The sequence below is a fragment of the Hyla sarda genome, chromosome 4, assembly GCF_029499605.1.
Source record: "Hyla sarda isolate aHylSar1 chromosome 4, aHylSar1.hap1, whole genome shotgun sequence".
NCBI classification, from domain to species: domain Eukaryota; kingdom Metazoa; phylum Chordata; class Amphibia; order Anura; family Hylidae; genus Hyla; species Hyla sarda.
The window spans coordinates 71,163,160-71,183,491 of NC_079192.1; the positions used below are offsets into that span (position 1 = coordinate 71,163,160).

General features: G+C 40.5%; 2 protein-coding genes across 5 annotated transcripts in view; both read right to left on the reverse strand.

Moving 5' to 3' along the window:
• LRRTM4 (leucine rich repeat transmembrane neuronal 4) overlaps window positions 1-20,332 on the reverse strand; it is a 681,074-nt gene that overhangs the window by 210,356 nt on the left and 450,386 nt on the right. The gene's annotated exons all lie outside the window — the stretch shown is intronic.
• Window positions 15,066-17,101, reverse strand: LOC130368097 (DNA damage-regulated autophagy modulator protein 1-like). The gene is made up of 2 exons (XM_056571386.1): window positions 16,325-17,101; window positions 15,066-16,238 (listed from the first exon to the last, which is right to left on the reverse strand). The coding sequence occupies exons 1-2, from the start codon at window positions 16,447-16,449 to the stop codon at window positions 15,638-15,640; spliced, it is 726 nt and encodes a 241-aa protein (XP_056427361.1). The 5' UTR covers window positions 16,450-17,101; the 3' UTR covers window positions 15,066-15,637.

The window sequence follows — 20,332 nt, forward strand, 5'->3', positions numbered from 1 at the left end:
ACAGTGCATAGCACAAATCATACAGGACATGGAAAACATCATACAGTACATGGCATACATCATAAAGAGCATGTAATACATAATACAGTACATTACACACATCCTACAGTATATGGAATACATCATACAGGGCATAACACACATCATACAGGACATGACACACATCATACAGGACATGGAATACATCATACAGGGCATGACACACATCATACAGTACATGGAATACATCATACAGGACATGACACACATCATACAGGACATGACACACATCATACAGTACATGGAATACATCATACAGGGCATGACACACATCATACAGTACATGGAATACATCATACAGGGCATAACACACATCATACAGGGCATGGAATACATCATACAGGGCATGACACACATCATACAGTACATGGAATACATCATACAGGGCATAACACACATCATACAGTACATGGAATACATCATACAGGGCATGACACACATCATACAGTACATGGAATACATCATACAGGGCATGACACACATCATACAGGGCATGACACACATCATACAGTACATGGAATACATCATACAGGGCATGACACACATCATACAGGGCATGGAATACATCATACAGGGCATGACACACATCATACAGGGCATGGAATACATCATACAGGGCATGACACACATCAAACAGGGCATGACACACATCATACAGGGCATGGAATACATCATACAGGGCATGACACACATCAAACAGGGCATGACACACATCATACAGGGCATGGAATACATCATACAGGGCATGACACACATCATACAGGGCATGGAATACATCATACAGGGCATGGAATACATCATACAGGGCATGACACACATCATACAGGGCATGACACACATCATACAGGACATGGAATACATCATACAGGGCATGACACACATCATACAGGGCATGAAATACATCATACAGGGCATGACACACATCATACAGGGCATGGAATACATCATACAGGGCATGGAATACATCATACAGGGCATGGAATACATCATACAGGGCATGGAATACATCATACAGGGCATGACACACATCATACAGGGCATGGAATACATCATACAGGGCATGGAATACATCATACAGAGCATGACACACATCATACAGGGCATGACACACATCATACAAAATGTGGCATACATCATACAGACCATGGAATTCATCATACAGAACAGTACACATTATAACCTGGCACCTGTAAAAAAAACTGTTCACAGAGGAAAATATTGTGAAACTTCCTAGTAAATAGATGAAAGAGATGATGTGATCTGCAGTCTGTCTTGGGGGATGATGGGAGTGATTATTGGATCATTGACGCCAATACCCATTGTTGCTGGCGGGATTCTTTAACCACTTCCACATAGCCATTTCCTTTTAATACACATTTACATAATGAACCAAAACTGTGGATTTTGATGATAATTTCCCCTCCTAAGCAACTTTAAATGGCGTTTAATTTCGGTGACGCTGCACATAAGTACAAAAAGATCCCCACTAAGCAGATTCTATTGATGGCAGACATATCCATTTTTATAGGTAATTAAACTTATATTTTCCATAGACATAGTTCTCCTTTAAGTCAGATGGCAGTAAAAAATCTGCCTCTATGTAGCGCATCAGCTAAATGAGTACAGCAGGAGGGCAACTTATTCATTCCAAATATCTCCACGAATGAGTTCTCAAAGTTAAAGTCGAAGAAACTTTCTGCCAACGTAGAACAAACGTGACAATTTAACCCAGAACCTGCGATGCCAAGAAAACAATGAGCGTTTCTTCATTGTAATTGTCTGCAGGATGGAGCTGGCAGCCTTAATTGGAGCAATCTATGAATATTATAGAGAGAACAGTCTTGTTACCTGGCCCATTAAATGACATTCAAGCATTGGACGGATTAATTAAACCAGTTAATTGATTACATGATAAGCATCTGCCTATAAAGCAATAGAGCGTTCTGGGTAATAGACTCATCTGCATATACAAATATAAATTTATGCAGGGTAAGGGATGACCTGCCTATTGTCACAGTATTACTCATGTGCCATGCATATGTAGCCATAATAGCAGAGCTAAAATATTCATGTTTGTTTAAGAAACATACATGTATCTGATGTAGCAAAGCTGATTTTGTCATAAGGCACACACAGCCATGTAGCTGTATCAATGGCAATACAGGATGACAGTAATAATACTGGCTGGTCACAAGATGGCAGCACTGGGATTCACTTATACCAGTCACCTTTCCTGGGTCCTAAGTATGACTCCGAGTATGCACATAGCCTTACGACTTATGGTAAGACATAAGTGTGTGACAAGCAGAGAGTCACAAGAAAAAAAAAACCTTCTAAACGTGTATCAATACCGGCTGGTACAAATAGCAAGAATAGTGCCTGACCAATAGGCAACAAGAAGAGGATGGCGATGAAAGGATAATGGCAAAAATGAATGATGACAATAACGGTCAGGAGCTGGAGTAGATGATGGGCATGAGCAATTACAAAAACTGACTATAGCTAGCTATTCCTAATCTTTTCATAGATCTCTCCCTGAACACTAAACCTAATACAGTGACCCCCTCGACCTACGATGGACCCGACATACGATCATTTCAACATATGATGGCTTCTCAGAGGCCATTGCATGTTGAAGGCAGCATCAACATACGATGCTTTTGTATGTCGGGGCCATCGCATAAACGGCTATCTGGCAGCGCAGACTGCTTCAGCTGCCACCGGATAGCCGTTTACGGTGCCCCGTGTGGTCCGCTGATGATCACTTACCTGTCCTCGGGGCTCCGGTGCGTCCTCTTCAGGATCCCCTCCATTGCCGGCGCTCTCCGTCGACATCATCACGTCGCTGCGCACGCCGTCCCGTTATCCCATAGGAGCGGCGTGCGTAGCGACGTGTGGCGGCGACGGAAAGCGAGAATGCCAGGGAAGCAGAGGCCTTACCGGAGCGTCGGGGACACCTCGGGGAAGCGGCGACGTGTCCGGGCATGCTGGGTGTTGTAGTTTAGCAACATCTGGAGGTCTGCAGGTTGTAGACCACTGTCCTATACTTTACATTGTATGGATCCCTCAACATACGATGGTTTCAACAAACGATGGTCCGTTTGGAACTGATTACCATTGTATGTTGATGGATCACTGTATCAGGCTCTAATAAACTTATCCATCCTTCTGGTATCCTTGAACTGAAACTAACTATAAATGAGCAAAAAGATAACACTAGGACCTAGAGACAAGAGGAAAATTGAACAGAAACAGAATTCAATCGTTCCTGTCAGATGAAAAAAATAAAAAATAAAATAATGAAGTAATATGTTACTCAGCAACTAATCCTGACCATGTACATCTAATGATGTTGTCCCTGATGATGATGATGCCTTTACCACCTATATTTATTATAACAATACCTCTTTACTAGCTCACAGTGTTAGAAATTGTTAGAAAGTATTTGCTCTCTGCCTAGCCCAGGATCCAGCGGTATACCTTCGGGTGGTGAAGAGGTTAAACCATGCCCTGGCATCACGAACACAGAGGGTTAATGACATCTGCCCCTTGGGTAATTCCATCTGCCCTCATCACACCCACACCACACATACATTACACAAATAGAAGAGGATCCTGCTGCTCTTTATCCCTACTGCACATCCTCAGACATAGCAGCATGGGGGACATTATAGAGTAGCAAAACAAGTACAAGGGTAAGATCTAGTACTCACTAGAAGCTGAAGCCGTGTCTCTAGGTATCTCTCTGCTCTGTCTCTCTCCAGTCATTTCTTCTCCTCTTCCCATAGACTTCCATTGGCAGTTGTAATCTGATCCCTTAGTGAGCTGAACCTCTAGGGACAGACTTGATCAGTTTGTCACAGTTAAAGGAGTACTCTAGTGCAGAGTATTCCTGCTCCGTCCTGCCCGGGCTGCAAAATAAATGAAAATGAACCATCACTCACCTCCCTGCGTTCCCGCGGAGCGCCACTACAGCTGATCGGTCCTCCGGTCCATCTCCTTCATACTTCTGGGTGTAACGAAGCGTCACATGGCGCTCAGCCTATCGCCGGCCGCCTCGATGTTCAGCCTCGGCCGGCGATAGGCTGAGCGCCATGTGACGCTTCGTTACACCCGGAAGTATGAAGGAGATGCATCGGAGGACCGAACAGCTGTAGTGGCGCTCCGCGGGAACCCAGGGAGGTGAGTGATGGTTCATTTTCATTTATTTTGCAGCCCGGGCAGAACGGAGCAGGAATACTCTACACTAGAGTACTCCTTTAATGATGAGTTCAAGAGGGGCAGGTAAGGAACCTGATTAGTGGAGAAAGAGGACTTTTTATCTAATAAAATATTTTTCACAGTTTCTTTTTTTCACTTGTACTACAGGTTTATGCAGAGTTTGTTGAAGGTATAGTGTCTGTGTAATGATATCTTGCCATTTCTTGCTACAGCCACATATTACAATGTCACAGCATGTAAAAGAAGGTATTTATTAGCAAGATATCTCTATCGGGTGAAATTATATCTATGCACTAATAGTAGGACACTTTATGTCAACCACTTAGCACCACTGTTTTCTTCTGAACATCAAGATTCCAATGTACTCACTGTTCTGGAGATCATGGGTGGTTTTGGAGGTCAGCACCCCCCCCCCCTTCCCCCGTCCTGCTCCCTCATGACCAGACACCTACCTCCTATGCTGTGGACTGGAGGAACCCCTTTTATTCCAGAGCATGGAGATCTGTATTGTACGGAATACTAGTTCAACATATGTTGTTTTTTTTTTTTTTTACACAATTGACCCTATGAGGGACAGACACCACTAGGTAGCACAGTGGCTCAGTGGTTAGCACTGTTGACTTGCCACTCTGGGGTTCTAGTTCGAAGCCCACAAGGACCAACATCTGCATAGAGTTTTGTATGTTCTCCCTGTGTTTGTGTGGGTTTTCTCTTGGTATTCTGGTTTCCTCCTACACTCCAAAACATACTGAGAGGGGAAGTTGGAATTAAGATTGTGAGCACAGTGGGAACAGGGATGACTTTGAGTTGTGTACCACGCTGTAGAATGTGTCAGTGCCATATAAATAAAGGAATTATTCTAACTATATATCATCTATCATAGTCTCACGACACATACATCATACAGCATTTTTAAAGGAGTACTCTGCCACTAGACATCTTATCCCCTATCCAAAGGGGATAAGATGTCTGATCGCTGGGGACCCCCATGATCTCAGCTGCAGCACCCCAGACATCCGGTGCATGGAGCGAACTTGCTCCATGCCAGATGACTGGCGATGCGGGGTGTAGTCTTGTGTCATCACGGTCACGCCTCCCTTGTGACATCACACCCATGCCCCCCTAATGCGAGACTAAGGGAGGAGGTGGCGGCAGCGGGACCCCCGCAATCAGACATCTTATCCCCTATCCTTTGGATAGGGGAAAAGATGTCTAGGGGTGGAATACCCCTTTTAAACCTGACGTGGACGCCTCGGAAGAATCAGTAAGCAAAACGTCGGATTCAGCGTGTGGCTACCCAGGTATACTCCTTCCCACTGTGGTTTTATATGCACTATTGTTTATTTATATGTGTTTGAAGTATATAATTATTGTCTCTGTATGCACCTTCTCAGATGGGCTTTGTCCCAAGTTGTAGGGATAGCCTTTAACATGCCTTCCCTTGCACTTTATTATGTAACACATATTCATTATTTATTCTAAGCCCATTGGGACCATCTTTATTGTAATTGTATTTCATTACACACAATGTGTGTGTTTTTTATGCATTCTCTATAATCAATAAAGTTAATCTTTGATCCGTGAATGCATTTTGTTCTTTTTTGTTTGCAGCTTATGTAGCGTGGGATCAGTACCCATTGGGGTCATTGTATAAATTTATGATGTGAACTACGCCATAGTCCTCTACAGATATTCAGTAATAGCACTGACTTCATTTCACAATGTGCTATCAGATCTTTTCTATAGCACTTTAGGTAACGCCACATTAATATCTTAACCCAGCAAGTTACTGTAATGTACAAAATACTGGAAGTGCCGAGAATGACTAATAATACCGTCTGTCATTGTTGTGTATCTATGTGATGCCTTTTTCTTAAGACGTCACAGCTTTTCCCTTCCTAACCTGGCGCCCCATGGTATTCATTACATGGTCAGGCTGCAGGCAAGAGGTTAATATCAATAATGGATTTCAGAGCTGGAAATTGGTATCCTAGATGTGACGGTTTCTCAGCTGAGTGCATGTGTTTATGTTCCTTTTCACAAAGCTATAAATACAGGTTTCCATAGTGAGCAGATTTTTTTGCCGCCCTTATAATTGGCGCATATTTTTATAGCGGTTACAGACTGCTCGAAGAGGGGAATGGAAATTAGCTACTCGGCTTGGAATAAACTCGTGAGCAGAGAACGCAGGCCAGACAATAAGCGTATGTCATCAGCAAGGTCCTTAAACCCAACAAGTGTCTGTGGTGTGAGGTTTGGCCGTAAAAAGATTTCAAGATTGATTGAAAAGGCAAATATGCAGCGACTCCATTAATTGAGCGCTTTTCTTGTCGGGTCACCTTATTTACACTTTCAAACCTGCTTCAGTCTAACAAGCCTTTTAGTCTTTTGTTCTTGAGCTTCTTTCTTGTGACTGGTGCTTTGTGCTTATTATCAATTAGTGTAAACATTTATCATGGGAAGAGTATGAGCACACAAAATGACACTTATATGGCACATTGAAGGATTTACTGTGAAGATCCTGTGATAGGGCATATGTGTCTGATCGCGGAAAGTCCAACCGCTGGGATCCCCTGTGATCTTCTGCTTGGCACCCCAGCTATCTCCATGCATGAAGCGACCTCCACTCCATGCACGGATTACTGTCGACCACAGCATTTAGCGTTGGCCAACACGTCCCTCCATGTACCGCTATAGGAAAGCCGGAGATCCACGATACACAAAGGTTGCTCCGTGCATGGAGAGAGTTCCGGGCAGAAAATCCCAGGGGGTCCTAGCGGTTGGGCGATCAGACAATCATCCCCTATTCACAGGATCCTGTGGATGTGGGATAAAATGTTCTGTACAGGAGTTCCCCTTTACACCTGAGACTAGTGGGTCATCATGTCATCCAAGGGCTAGATCTAGAGGATTTCTCTGGGGCTCATCTCTTCATTCACTGCATGTCTTCTGTGTCATAGTAAGACTTTTATTATTAGAACTAAACTTAAACGGCTATTTACTGTCATTTCAACAAACTTTGTATAATGTTCAAATAAATATGCAAAACTTTATAATGTATCTTATCAGAGAAAATGATTTTTCCCTCCACTGTTATCAAGTTTCTTTTCATTCACACCATGCTTAGTAGAGGGACAAGTAGTTCACAGAGAGATCAAATGATATGTTGCCAATACAAGTCTATGGAGAGGGGTTGGGGGGTGGAGTGAGTTCAGAGAGCAGAGACAGTGAGACACACACAAACACATACATACACACAGGTACTGCAGAAAAACTATACAAGCTAACTGTAAGAGATCTCACTCCAGGTTTGCTTCACAGCTTAGACTACTGCTGCTCTCTAATGTTCTCCATGCTGTTGCTGCATCTTAGGGTGTGTATAGAGACACCCTTTAAAAAAAAATAGGTTGCAGGACAGACATCTGGCTATAAATGTCATGTACAGGTTATATAAAGGCCAAGAAAACTATTATGTGTGTGCTACTCTTCATGTACACATACATATACATACACACACACACAATACAACATATTCGGAAAAGTTACCTGAAATCACAGGCACACATATAAAAAAAAAAAAAAAACTTCAACCCCCATGTCTGTTCTTGGATTGTTGAAAGTAAGAGGTAGGAGGTAGTCCTACATATTGGAAGCACTAAGATAATTTAGCACTTCTTTGGTACTACATTATTTATACTACAGTAAAGTTATAAAAAATCTATTCATATCAGGAATCCCATTTTCTCCTAATTTGGGAAAGGAAACCTTAAGTCCCCACTATGGTTCTGGCAAGGGCTAAGCAGAATAGGTGGCCACAAGCGGCGTCATTGTTGCAAATTATGCCTTAAATACAATAGAAAACAACGCTCTACCGTCACACTTGATTGTATAACCAACCAGTGTAAACACCATGTTCAATACGCTTATAATGCAGTAGGGTATAAAGAAAACATTTTTTCGTTGGTTCATTCCGGAACTACTGTGTTGTTCAGAATATCAGAGGCAAACTAGGGCTCAAGCCCTGCAGGAGCTCCTGGGAACAGAGTTCCTGTACTTTTTCCACAGCAGGAACACTGTTCCCATTAGGAGGAGTCCTGCAGAACTAGCCATTGAGTGGAAATATTTGCCCAAGACTTGACCCCTGAGACAAATCCTAATAATTTCCATACTGGGCACCAAAAGAGCTTGTTCTACCCATGGTTTAGGCTTTGAGTGAAGTTGAGGGGACAATTCCTTTGAACTTCTAAAAAGTTTTGTCTATCACAATATCAATTACTTCCCATTAGTGAGGCAAGGGGCTTCAGACAAAGTTATTCTCATCCAAGGAGAACATCCAGCCATAAAATTGCTTCTTCTTCGTGACTTTTCTACTCATTTCTGCCTCTTTCGGAGCCTTGAGTGTCTGGCAGCAGTTACATATGTCATGTCTTTCAAATAGCACAACTCCCAGTGGTGGGAATATTATAATTTCGGCTATCAATAGAAGATTTACGGCTGAGGTCGTTCACAGTAAATGTCATTTCCTATTTAATATATGTGAGTTCTCCATATGAAGACTTCTCGTCATTATCTGCTTGTTTCTATTAATCACGCAACATCTGTTCTCATATGAAGAAGACATTAACAAGTGTCAACCTATTGTTTTATTGCTAGGGAAAGGTTGAAACAACATTATTCCCCAACTCTATGGCATGCCTGAGACGGTTCCTCTGTCCTCATAGAGAAAAAAAAAACAAAGACCAAATCTCCTTTTTTCATCTGAAAATATCCTTTTGGTCATACAGGGGTGTAAACTAAGTCATGGCGGATAAATTGAACACCGGAGAATATGTTATTAAATTGCACTGTCGCCCAGTGAAATGTCTTATCCTGTCAGTCTTTTTCCTGGCAGAAGACAAAAGAGTCTAAATTTTGCAAATGACATTGAGGGAGCAGGGAGGAGGAGGAGGAGAAGGATGACTGGCTCTGTTGAAGCTTCTATGGCCTTGGAGAAAGTGGTATTACCATTTATTGGAATAAAACGCTGAGCAAGGACTCCATGAGACCTTCATATAATAATAATAACCCATAAGGCCACTAGCTTTATTTTCAGAATGATTATATTCCAGCCCAGAAGTGCTTGAAAAATACAAATTCACAATCTATCATTTATATAAAGTTATGAGAAGAATAAAGGACACCTTCTTTGAATTCTACGATTTTACTATGAAAATATAATTTAAAAAAATTATGTTATAATTAAGTAAAGACAACCCCAGATGAACATTGTGTTATTATTTACTTACCAAAAAACTATGACAAAATGCAGAAGCGGTGTGCGAAACAATAAGTACACCCTTACTGCTTTCAGAGGAATTAGGAGGGTAAGTAGCAGTTAGATGCTGCTGATAAAATGATTGGTTCCTTCATTAATTGCAAGCCAACAGATCATATTCGGCACTGCTGCACAAACCAACACAATATATCCTAGACTTCCCTTTACACCTTGGCAATCTCTGTGCACGTTCAGTCTAGGCAGTGCAGTCACATTATAGCTGAAGTAAAAAGTCCTCTTCCTACACCTCCTCCTTTACATCACGTAATGGAGTTCATTCTCCTTATCCATTCTTGACCCTGTTGATTTATGACATTGTGGCATGTTTTGTTACACTATCAATTGATATGTCCTGCCCCTCATATTAACAAGTAATGCTGTGGGTCTTGTTTGATACAGGTTCACTAGTTAGATTCACTTATTTACTTTTCCCAGTTTTTTTCCCCTGGGGATCCCCGTACCTTCTGAGTGAAACATGTTGAGACAGTGCGTTTCTTGGCTGACTTGCTGTATTGCATCTTTTTTTGGCCCTGATTTGTAATACCGGGTGATTATGCCCACTAATTATTATATTTGCTGATAAGTCAAATGACTATTACTTTGAACCCATAATTACTTTATGGTTTTAATATTGACTTATTCAAGTTTTTAGGGTATTAATATTTTAACAGTATCTGATTAAAGTTATGTTTTAATACTGTGCCACAGTGATATTTCTCTTTGATTTGCACAGTAATTTTCTTGATAATATCTTTTCATTTTCAACTTCTGTGGCTCTGAAGTAAAAAGTCCCAAATAAACCACAACGAAGAAAGGTAAATGGATAACTCACCATGGAAATTTTGAGAATACAAAGCCTTTATTTACATCTTACAGTGGAGTGCACCAGTACGCCAATATTCATACTAGGTAGCCGGATGGAACAAAGGCAAAGGGAAGAAATATCACCTGGGCTAAAGCTGTTTCACGCCTGTCCAGTGCTTCACAAGTACAATTCGGCTCACATAAAAACATGCCCTCAAATAGGTCTGTAGATGGACAAGTAAAAGAGGCAAGGTGGGATGAAAAAAAAAAAAGGAGCCGGAACCGGAAGAGTTAAATCAGTGCATTGTCTGTGTTATGTAGGCCAGGTTCTCTGGAGCAAGATATGGTTATGGTGGTAGGAAGGGGTCTTCTATGTTCAGTTAGGAACCTTATCTCTTGGCCTGAGTGATCCCTTCCCACAATATCAGCACCACTGGCAAACTACAGAATTGGAGATTCTAAACTAGACAACCTCTTTAAAGGGGTACTGCAGAGGAAACATTTTATTTATTTATTTATTTATTTTAAATCAACTAGTGCCAGCAAGTTGAACAGATTTATAAATTATATATGTAGCAAAGAGATAGGAAAACGGAGCAACTCACTACACCGACCCAGGTATTCTTATGCAAGTGGTTTCTTTATTCCATGTCTTCAAACATAGGAAACAAGCAGGGGAGAGTGAATGTGGGACGCGGGGGTATCCTCTCGGCGACGGGACCGTTTGGCGCCGAGGCGCTTCGTCAGACCGGGATAGTGAGGTCACAGGAAGGGGTGTGTTCTCTAACTCTATGATAGAGGGGCCGGATAGTCTTCCCCACATAAAATCATCCACATGTGCAGATTAAACAATTGACTACGCAACTTGTCTTACAGGTAAAACATTGTTTTAACTGGATATCACACCCACCTAACTTTATCGCATTACCCTTTAGATTATTTCTGCATTGTTTACAGGAACCACAAGAAAAATTCCCTATGGGTCTAGAATCTGTTAGCCAATTTGTGTTAGGTTTTTTACTTTTTGTTATAAACATCCTGAATAGTTGTATTTTTTTTTTACGATGTGTAACTATAGGATTTAGTGCTGTTAAGGATTGAAGATCCTCATCTTGCTGTTTACGGATACATTTTTTGATTATCTCATTCATATTGGTATTCTTGAAGGTGAATGTGAACCTATTGTTGTCATTTTTGTTTTTGTGTGGATGTATAAAGGTATGTCTAGGAATTTGATCTACAGTCTGTCTAGCATCTTTAAGTACTTTTTCTGGATATCCTCTTCTTAATAGCCTGTCTTGTAGGGCATCTGCTTGTTCCTTATATTTATCTGAATCATTGTTAATTCTTTTAAGTCAAATAAATTGACTTTTTGGGATTGCATTCTTTGTATGTATGGGATGGGGAGAGGCATAATGTAGTATAGAGTTCCTGGATATAGATTTCCTAAATCCTGACGTGATAATACAATTATCAATAATGTCTATCTGTACATCCAGGAACTCAAGAGACTTATTACCAAAAGTATATGCAAATGTCATGTTCATATCATTTTCATGATTTAAGTGATGAACAAATCAAACTGTGCCTCTGTCCCATCCCATACTACAAAAATATCGTCAACAAAACAAAGAAAAAGTTTGATGTATTTCACATATGGGTTATTAATAGTGAACACGTATCTTGATTCCAAAATGGCGAGATATATGTTCGCAAAGGAACAAGAGATGGGCGTACACATGGCTGTTCTGAGCCTTTCTCTATACCATTGTTCTCCAAATTGGAAGCAATTGTTGTTTAAAATAAACAAGGTAGCTTCTGTATCCTGCAGCGTCACTGGGCCTTACCTGTTTTAAAGCACACCCCTTCCCGTGACCTCACTAACCCGGTCTGATGAAGCGCCTTGGCGCCAAACGGTCCCGTCACCGAGAGGATACCCCCGCGTCCCACGTTTACTCTCCCCTGCTTGTTTCCTATGTTTGAAGACATGGAATAAAGAAACCACTTGCATAAGAATACCTGGGTCGGTGTAGTGAGTTGCTCCGTTTTCCTATCTCTTTGCTACATATATATTGATTGGACTTGCCTTGACGTAGAGCACCACTGAAGTCCCTCCAGCGGTTGCAAGGGAGGATACAGGGAAGCCAAATATAGAGCCATATCCCAAGTGCTTACAGAGGTGGTGCTGAGTCTTTCTTTATTTGAAAGATTTATAAATTACTTTTATTTAAAAGTACTTATCAGCTGCTGTATGCTACGGAGGAAGTTTTTTTCTTTTTTAATTTATTTTCTGTCTGACCACAGTGCTCTCTGCTGACACCTTTGTCCATGTCCTGAACTGTCCAGAGCAGGATAAGTTTGCTATGGAGATTTGCTCCTGCTCTGGACAGTTTCGGACACAGACAGAGGTGTCAGCAGAGAGCACAGTGGTCAGACTGAAAAGAACAACTTAACTTCTTCAGTCGTATACATCAACTGATAAGTGCTGGAAGGATTAAGATTTTTTAATAGAAGTAATTTACAAATTTGCTTAACTTTCTGGCACCAGTTGATAAAAAAAAATAAAAAAAATGTTTTCCACTGCAGTACCCCTTTAATGGGCAAGCATAAAGTGGTCTCCAACTTATGGACCTCCAGGTGTGGCAAAACCAACTTCCAGCATTCCCAGACAGCCAACTGACAGGTTCAGTGACCACAACTGGGTGTAATCCCTGATCTCAGTTTTTGGGACATGTTTAGCTGGCACCAGGTCAAAACAGGTCAAAATGGTCCAATGGTTATGAATAGTGTTGCTCACGAATATTCGCAATTCGAATTTTATTCGCGAATATAGCGCTATATATTCGTAATTACGAATATTGTTTTTTTTTTTATTTTTTTTTTTCACAGTACACATCACAGTGATCACCCCTCTCTGCTTCCAGCTTGTGTGGTGTAAAGAAGGCTATAATACTACTGTGTGAGACTGGCGTGCGAAAATTCGCATATGCTAATTTTCGCATGTGCTAGTTTTGTATATGCTAATATTCACATATGTTAAATTTTGCATACGCGCATTTACGCATATGCGAAAATAAAACGAGAATATAACGAATATGCGAATATTCGCGAATATATGACGAATATTCGTCCATATATTCGCGAATATTCGCAAATTCGAATATGGCCTATGCCGCTCAACACTAGTTATGAATACTAAAATATTAGTGAAGGAAGGGTCATATTATAACCTAAAATATAATTTTTGTTTATAAATATACTTTTATTTATAAATAGACTAAAACAAATATAAATAAATAGGAATAAATACACAAAAAAAACTAAAAACACATACAAAATATATGCAAGCTCTTTACCAAAGCATCTTCTTAAAGGGGTACTACCGTGGAAAACTTTTTTTTTTTAATTAACTGGTGCCAGAAAGTTAAACAGATTTGTAAATCACTTCTATTAAAAAAAATCTTAATCCTTCCAATACTTTTTAGGGGCTGTATACTAAATCCAAAAAAGAAATGCATTTCCTGTGATGTCCTGACCACAGTGCTCTCTGCTGACCTCTGCTGTCCATTTTAGGAACTGTCCAGAAAAGCATATGTTTGCTATGGGGATTTTCTCCAGTTCCTAAAATGGATGGCAGGGGTCAGCAGAGAGCACTGTGGTCAGGACATCACAGGAAATGCATTTCTTTTTTGGATTTCTCTTTAGTATACAGCCCCTAAAAAGTACTGGAAGGATTAAGATTTTTTTAATAGAAGTGATTTACAAATCTGTTTAACTTTCTGGCACCAGTTGATTAAAAAAAAAAGTTTTCCACAGTAGTACCCCTTTAAACCCCATATGGCAGTGGTCTCCAAATGTGGCCCTCCAGCTGTTGCAAAACTACAACTCCCAACGGCTGTCCAGGCACGCTGGCAGTTGTTGTTTTGCAACCTGACAGGTTCAGTGACTACAGCTGGGTAACAATCCCTGATCTCAGTTTTTGCGGACATGTTTAGAAGCTGGCACCAGGTCAAGACGGGTGAAGGGGGTCCAATGGTTATGGATACTGAAATATTAGTAAAGGGGGATTATATTTTAGCATAGAATATAATTTTTTATTTATAAATATTCTTTTATTTATAAACATACTAAGATACATTTACATAAATAGGGATAAATACTAGTGTTGAGCAGCATAGGCCATATTCAAATTTGTGATATTTCGCGAATATATGGACGAATATTCGTCATATATTTGCTAAATTTGCATATTCGTAATATTTGTGTTATATTTTCGCATATGCAAATAAACGAAATTTACCAAATAAACAAAAATTACCATATGCAAAAAATTTGCATAAACAAAAATTCGCATATGCTAATTTTCCCATGTGTGAAAATTCGTACGCCAGTCTCACACAGTAGTATTAGAGCCTTCTTTATACCACACAAGCTGGAAGCAGAGAGGGATGATCACTGTGATGTGTACTGTGAAAAAAAAAAAAAAAAAAAACAATATTCGTAATTTCGAATAAATAGTGCTATATTGGCGAATATTCACGAATTTGCGAATATGCGATATTCGCGAATAATATTCGCATTGCGAATATTTGCGAGCAACACTAGTGTTGACCACCAGACGAAGGGGCAGCCGACGCGCCCCCTCAAAAAAAAGCGCTATGGCAGAGCCAAAGATTGCCAAAGGCAGCGCTGCATCAGTCCCCCAAAAAATGTGAGTTCCTGGATATAAATATCTATATTCAGGATGGCTGTTTGCATACTGCCACCTATTTTAAGGAGGTGGATGCAAACAGATACCTCGACTTTAACAGTTGCCATCTTAAATAATGGAAGAAGAACATTCCATTCGGTCAAATGAAAAGAATCCGAAGGGATTGTTCTTCCACACAAAAATGCCAGCAACAACTAGATAACCTGGAGGATCGTTTTAAACAAAAAGTGTATCCCAAACCCCTTATACAAGGAGCACGCCAGAGAGTGGACGAATTAGAACAAAGTGCTTGCTTGAAAAATAATAAACAGGGTAATGCAGAGGGGGGTTATAATGATGAATTTGATTCTGTTGTTCTAACTAGGTATTACACTTCACACACCAATATTTTTATTTTATTTTTTCGTATAGGTAATATCACCAGCTCATATTATTGTGCCATGATTACTGGCACCATATATAGTCCCCCAGTTATTCTTCTTTAGATGTTTTTCCGTGTCCTGTGCAGTATCTCTCCCAGAAGTCCACTTGATGGCCCACGTGGTGGTCTACACCCCAAAGTCATCAATTCTTACTCTAAGAGAGAGTGTGCAGCTGTTTCTGGAGACGGTCAACAATAACCTCTGCATGGTGGAATAATAGGTCACGATGTTTATCAGGATCAGTAGAAGCATCACCCACTCGATGATTATGATGGGGATTTCACGGATCTCGTCCCAGTCTTCATCATTATAGAATAATTCCTTTAATGTTTCATATCCAAAATAGAAAATTACACAGACAAAAGTCAGGCCATAGCAGGTGCATCTACTATGGTGGATGACTTTTTTTGCTCCTGGTAATTTATACATCTGGATGGACTGCCCAAGGTAGTATAAGGCTTCACATGTAATTGAAATTATCGTGCTAACAAAGTGTATCCTGGGATATTCTTTGGGGGAAAATACATGCATGACAGCTGTGGCAAAACAGGAGGCCCACACAATGGCCAGCAGGATCCTCTGGATCAGGACCTGATGACCAATGAACTCTTCAGTATGCATAACCATATACTTATAAATAAGAAAGGTTAGTACCAAAGTGCCAATGGACATCCCTATGAATCCAATTCTGAATAATATGCTTTCGTGAAAGACATTTCCCACGTCACTGTGAAGGAAAAGAAACCAATGTTATTATGGATATTTCCTCACTCCCAACCCATGAAATAAGAATCATGTTCTTGTTTATCTTACCTGATGCTCATCAGTGGTGAGGTTGCATGGCCGAGGACGACTGTCATGATGTAGCTGGTGGCAAGCCAGGCCGCACACCAAAACACCAACAGTAGGGGGACGAACCTCAAACCTTTTAGCTCCATTTCAGACAAGAAGAAGAAGATGCTAATCTCACTAATCTCACTAAACTCACTGGAACAATCTACAGACTGAAGGCTCGGGCGGCTGTCAGTGGAATGTCAGGACTCCAGCTGTCTATGACATCACATGTGACATGTCAGAATGACTGCTTGTTTATTGGAGCTGCCATGATTTAGTATCTGCTGACAGAACCTGATGTTTTTACTATGGACCTTACAGACCCCAGAACCCAAGTAATTAGTGCAGGGGCTCCATTTTGATCATATCATATTTCACATTATTTGAGTTCCAGGGCTCAGATACATTTGCACCCTCTATAGCAGTGGTCTTCAAGCTGTAAATCCCCAACCGCTGCAGAACCACAACTCCCAGCATGCCCAGACAGCAACTTCGCATAAGGAAATAGTCTAATTAAACTTTTCTTATATATAGAATCCCTGAAATCTCCATTCTCTCCTTTTATTGGTTTATGACCTGCATTACTTATTTGTAAAAAACAATGTTTCTGATTGTCTGCCACCCCATACTTATGGGCTATCTCTTCAAACGACTTTATTTGACCTAAAGCGTATAATTGATTTACATAAATAAGCCCCTTTTCATCCAAAAGAGTGAATCTTTAATTTTAAGGAATTCTTTAAGTGCTTTATTCGACCATAATGAAGTAAAGTCAAAACTCCATGTGATTTTAAAACATTTTAAAGTTCCTCCCATACTTTATTTTATAGATATGCATGGGTGTAGTGAGTATTCCAGCTTCCAAAATCTCAAAAATATCCTTATAACGACCCATTAATGTATGTTCACACTACAGTGTGTGAACGAAATCACCACTCGCTGAATTCAGCGAGCGGAGATTCAGACTGGCAGCCGGCGGCGGCGGTAGAATCGGGCGGCACTAAGCCGCAACCATTGACAGCTATGCAGTGCTCGCGGACTTCCGTGCAAAGAATGAACATGTTCTTTCTTTGCGCGGAACAATTTCAGCGGCGCTGAAATTCCGCAGTGTGAACGGGTCTCGCGGAAACCCATTCACACTAATGTTAAGTTCACACCACGGAATTCGGCTCACGGAATTCCGCCCGTGGAATTCGGCTTGCGGAATTCCACCCGTTGAATTCCGCGGGAATTCCGTAGTTTGAACATACCCTTAGAGAGAAAAAATAGGACTACATTTTCCCTCCTTCTCATAATAGTCTGGAATTTTAGTGCTAAAAAGTACCTAAAAAAAAAGTGCCCAACCCCCATTGTGCTCAGCTAACGTTAAAGAAACATATTTCATTCTTGTGCTTTCCTGCCCCAAAGTAGTGAATTTAATAAAGAAATAAAAGCTTGGAACCATTTTTCTGATATCCATACAGTATAGAAACATAGAATGTGTCGGCAGATAAGAACCAATTGGCCCATTTAGTCTGCCCAATAATCTGAATCCTATCAATAGTCCCTGGCCCTTATAAGGCTATCTTATATGAAGGATAGCCTTATGCCTATCCCATGCATGTTTAAACTTCTTCACTGCATTTGCAGCGACTAGTGTTGTTCACGAATATTCGCAATTCGAATTTTAATCGCGAATATGCTATATTCGCGATTAAAATTCAAATTGCGAATATTCGTGAACAATATTCGCGAATATTGCAAATATAGCACTATATATTCATAATTACGAATATTCGGTTTTCTGTGCATATGTGAAAATTTGTGCGCATATGCGCAAATTTGCGAATATTGAGCCTCCCTTCATTAATGGTATAGAGAACTGTGATTAGTGCATCAACTCTGTGATTTTTTGCCCATGAAAACTTAATAGGTTAATTGTGGTCTACGGGGATCTCAATGCATGTAAGATAAGCAGGACCGTCTCAGCAGCACAGTGGGATGGGAGACCGTCACTGGTTCGAGTCCCAGGGTGGACAGAGTGTTACAGTGTTGTGGTTAAACTTTACTTTCCTGGAAAAGCTGTTGAGTTGCCCATAGCAACCAATCAGATTGCTTCTTTCATTTTTGAAAAGGTCTCTTTACTTTCCAGGAAAATCTGCTGAGTTGCCCATAGCAACCAATCAGATCGCTTCTTTCATTTTGCAGAGGCATTGTGAAAAATGAAAGAAGCAATCTAATTGGTTGCTATGGGCAATTCAGAAACTTTTCCTCTGGACAGGTTTTGATAAATCTCCCTCTATGGGGGAGATTCATCAAGACCAATGTAGAGGAAGAGTTGTGCAGTTGCCCATAGCAACCAATAAGATTGCTTCTTTCATTTTTCACAATGCCTCTGCAAAATGAAAGAAGCGATCTGATTGGTTGCTATGGGCAACTCTGCAGATTTTCCTGGAAAGTAAAGAGACCTTTTCAAAAATGAAAGAAGCAATCTGATTGGTTGCTATGGGCAACTGCACAACTCTTCCTCTACACTGGTTTTGATGAATCTCCCCCATAGAGGGAGATCTATCAAAACCTGTACAGAGGAAAAGTTTCTGAGTTGCCCATAGCAACCAATCAGATTACTTTCTTCATTTTTCAGAGGCTTTTTCAAAAGTGAAAGAAGCGATCTGATTGGTTGCTATGGGCAACTCAGCAGCTTTTCCCCATAGACCATAATGGGCCTACTGGTTTCAATGGGCAAAAAATCACAGAGTTAATGCACTAGACACAGTTCTCTATACCATTAAAAGGGTACTCCGGTGAAAACCTTTTTTCTTTTAAGTCAACTGGCTCCGGAAAGTTAAACAGATTTGTAAATTATTTCTATTAAAAAATCGTAATCCTTCCTGTACTTATTAGCTGCTGAATACTACAGAGGAAATGATTTTCTTTTTGTAATGCTCTCTGATGACATCACGAGCACAGTGCTCTCTGCTGACGTTATAATAATAATAATAATAACAATAAGTCTTTATTTACTTTTTGTTGTCCTTAGTGGGATTTGAACCCTCTCCAGCTCCACTATATCTTTCTTGTACACTGGTGCCCAGTACTGTACACAGTATTTTATGTGAGGTCTGACTAGTGATTTTTACAGCAGTAGAATTATTTCCTTGTCGTCGGCATCTATGCCCCTATTGATGTACCCCATGATTTTATTAGCCTTGGCAGCAGCTGCCCGACACTGGTCACTACAGCTAAGTTTACTGTTACCTAAGACTCCTAAGTCCTTTTCCATGTCAGTCGTCCCAAGTGTTCTCCCATTTAATACATAATTCCAGCTCGGATTTTTCTTCCCCATGTGCATTACCTTACATTTATCAGTGTTGAACCTCATCTGCCACTTCCCAGCCCAAACCTCCAACCTATCCAGATCCATTTGTAACAGTGCACTGTCCTCTATAGTGTTTACCGCTTTACAGAGTTTGGTGTCATCTGCAAAGATTGCTACTTTACTATTCAACCCCTCTGCAGGGTCATTCATGAATATATTAAATAGGACAGGACCCAAGACGGACCCCTGTGGTACCCCACTAGTAACAGTCACCCAATCAGAATAAGTACCATTAATAACCACCCTCTGTTTCCTATCATTGAGCCAGTTACTTACTCGCTTGCACACATTCTCCCCCAGCCCAAACCTTCTCATTTTATGCACCAACCTTTAATATGGAACCGTATCAAATGCTTTGGAAAAATCCAGATATACGACATCCCCCTGGTCCAGTTTGGTGCTCACCTCCTCATAAAAGCTGATCAGGTTAGTTTGACAGGATCAATCTCTCATAAATCCATGCTGATACAGGGTCATACATTTATTTTTATCAAGATATTCCAAAATAGTATATTTGCTTTTTCCTGAGCCCCGTTTATAATTTGTTCCTCATCATTTTTTAAAGGGTCAACACTTTCATTTTGATATAATTAAAGAACATTTTGGGGTTAGTTATACTCTCTTTGGCA

Coding starts and splice junctions, on each gene's coding strand:
- LOC130368097 (XM_056571386.1), bottom strand. CDS start 16,449: ATGGAGCTAAAAGGTTTGAGGTTCGTCCCCCTACTGTTGGTGTTTTGG. Junction 16,239..16,324: donor TCACCACTGATGAGCATCAG/GTAAGATAAACA, acceptor TTTCCTTCACAG/TGACGTGGGAAATGTCTTTC.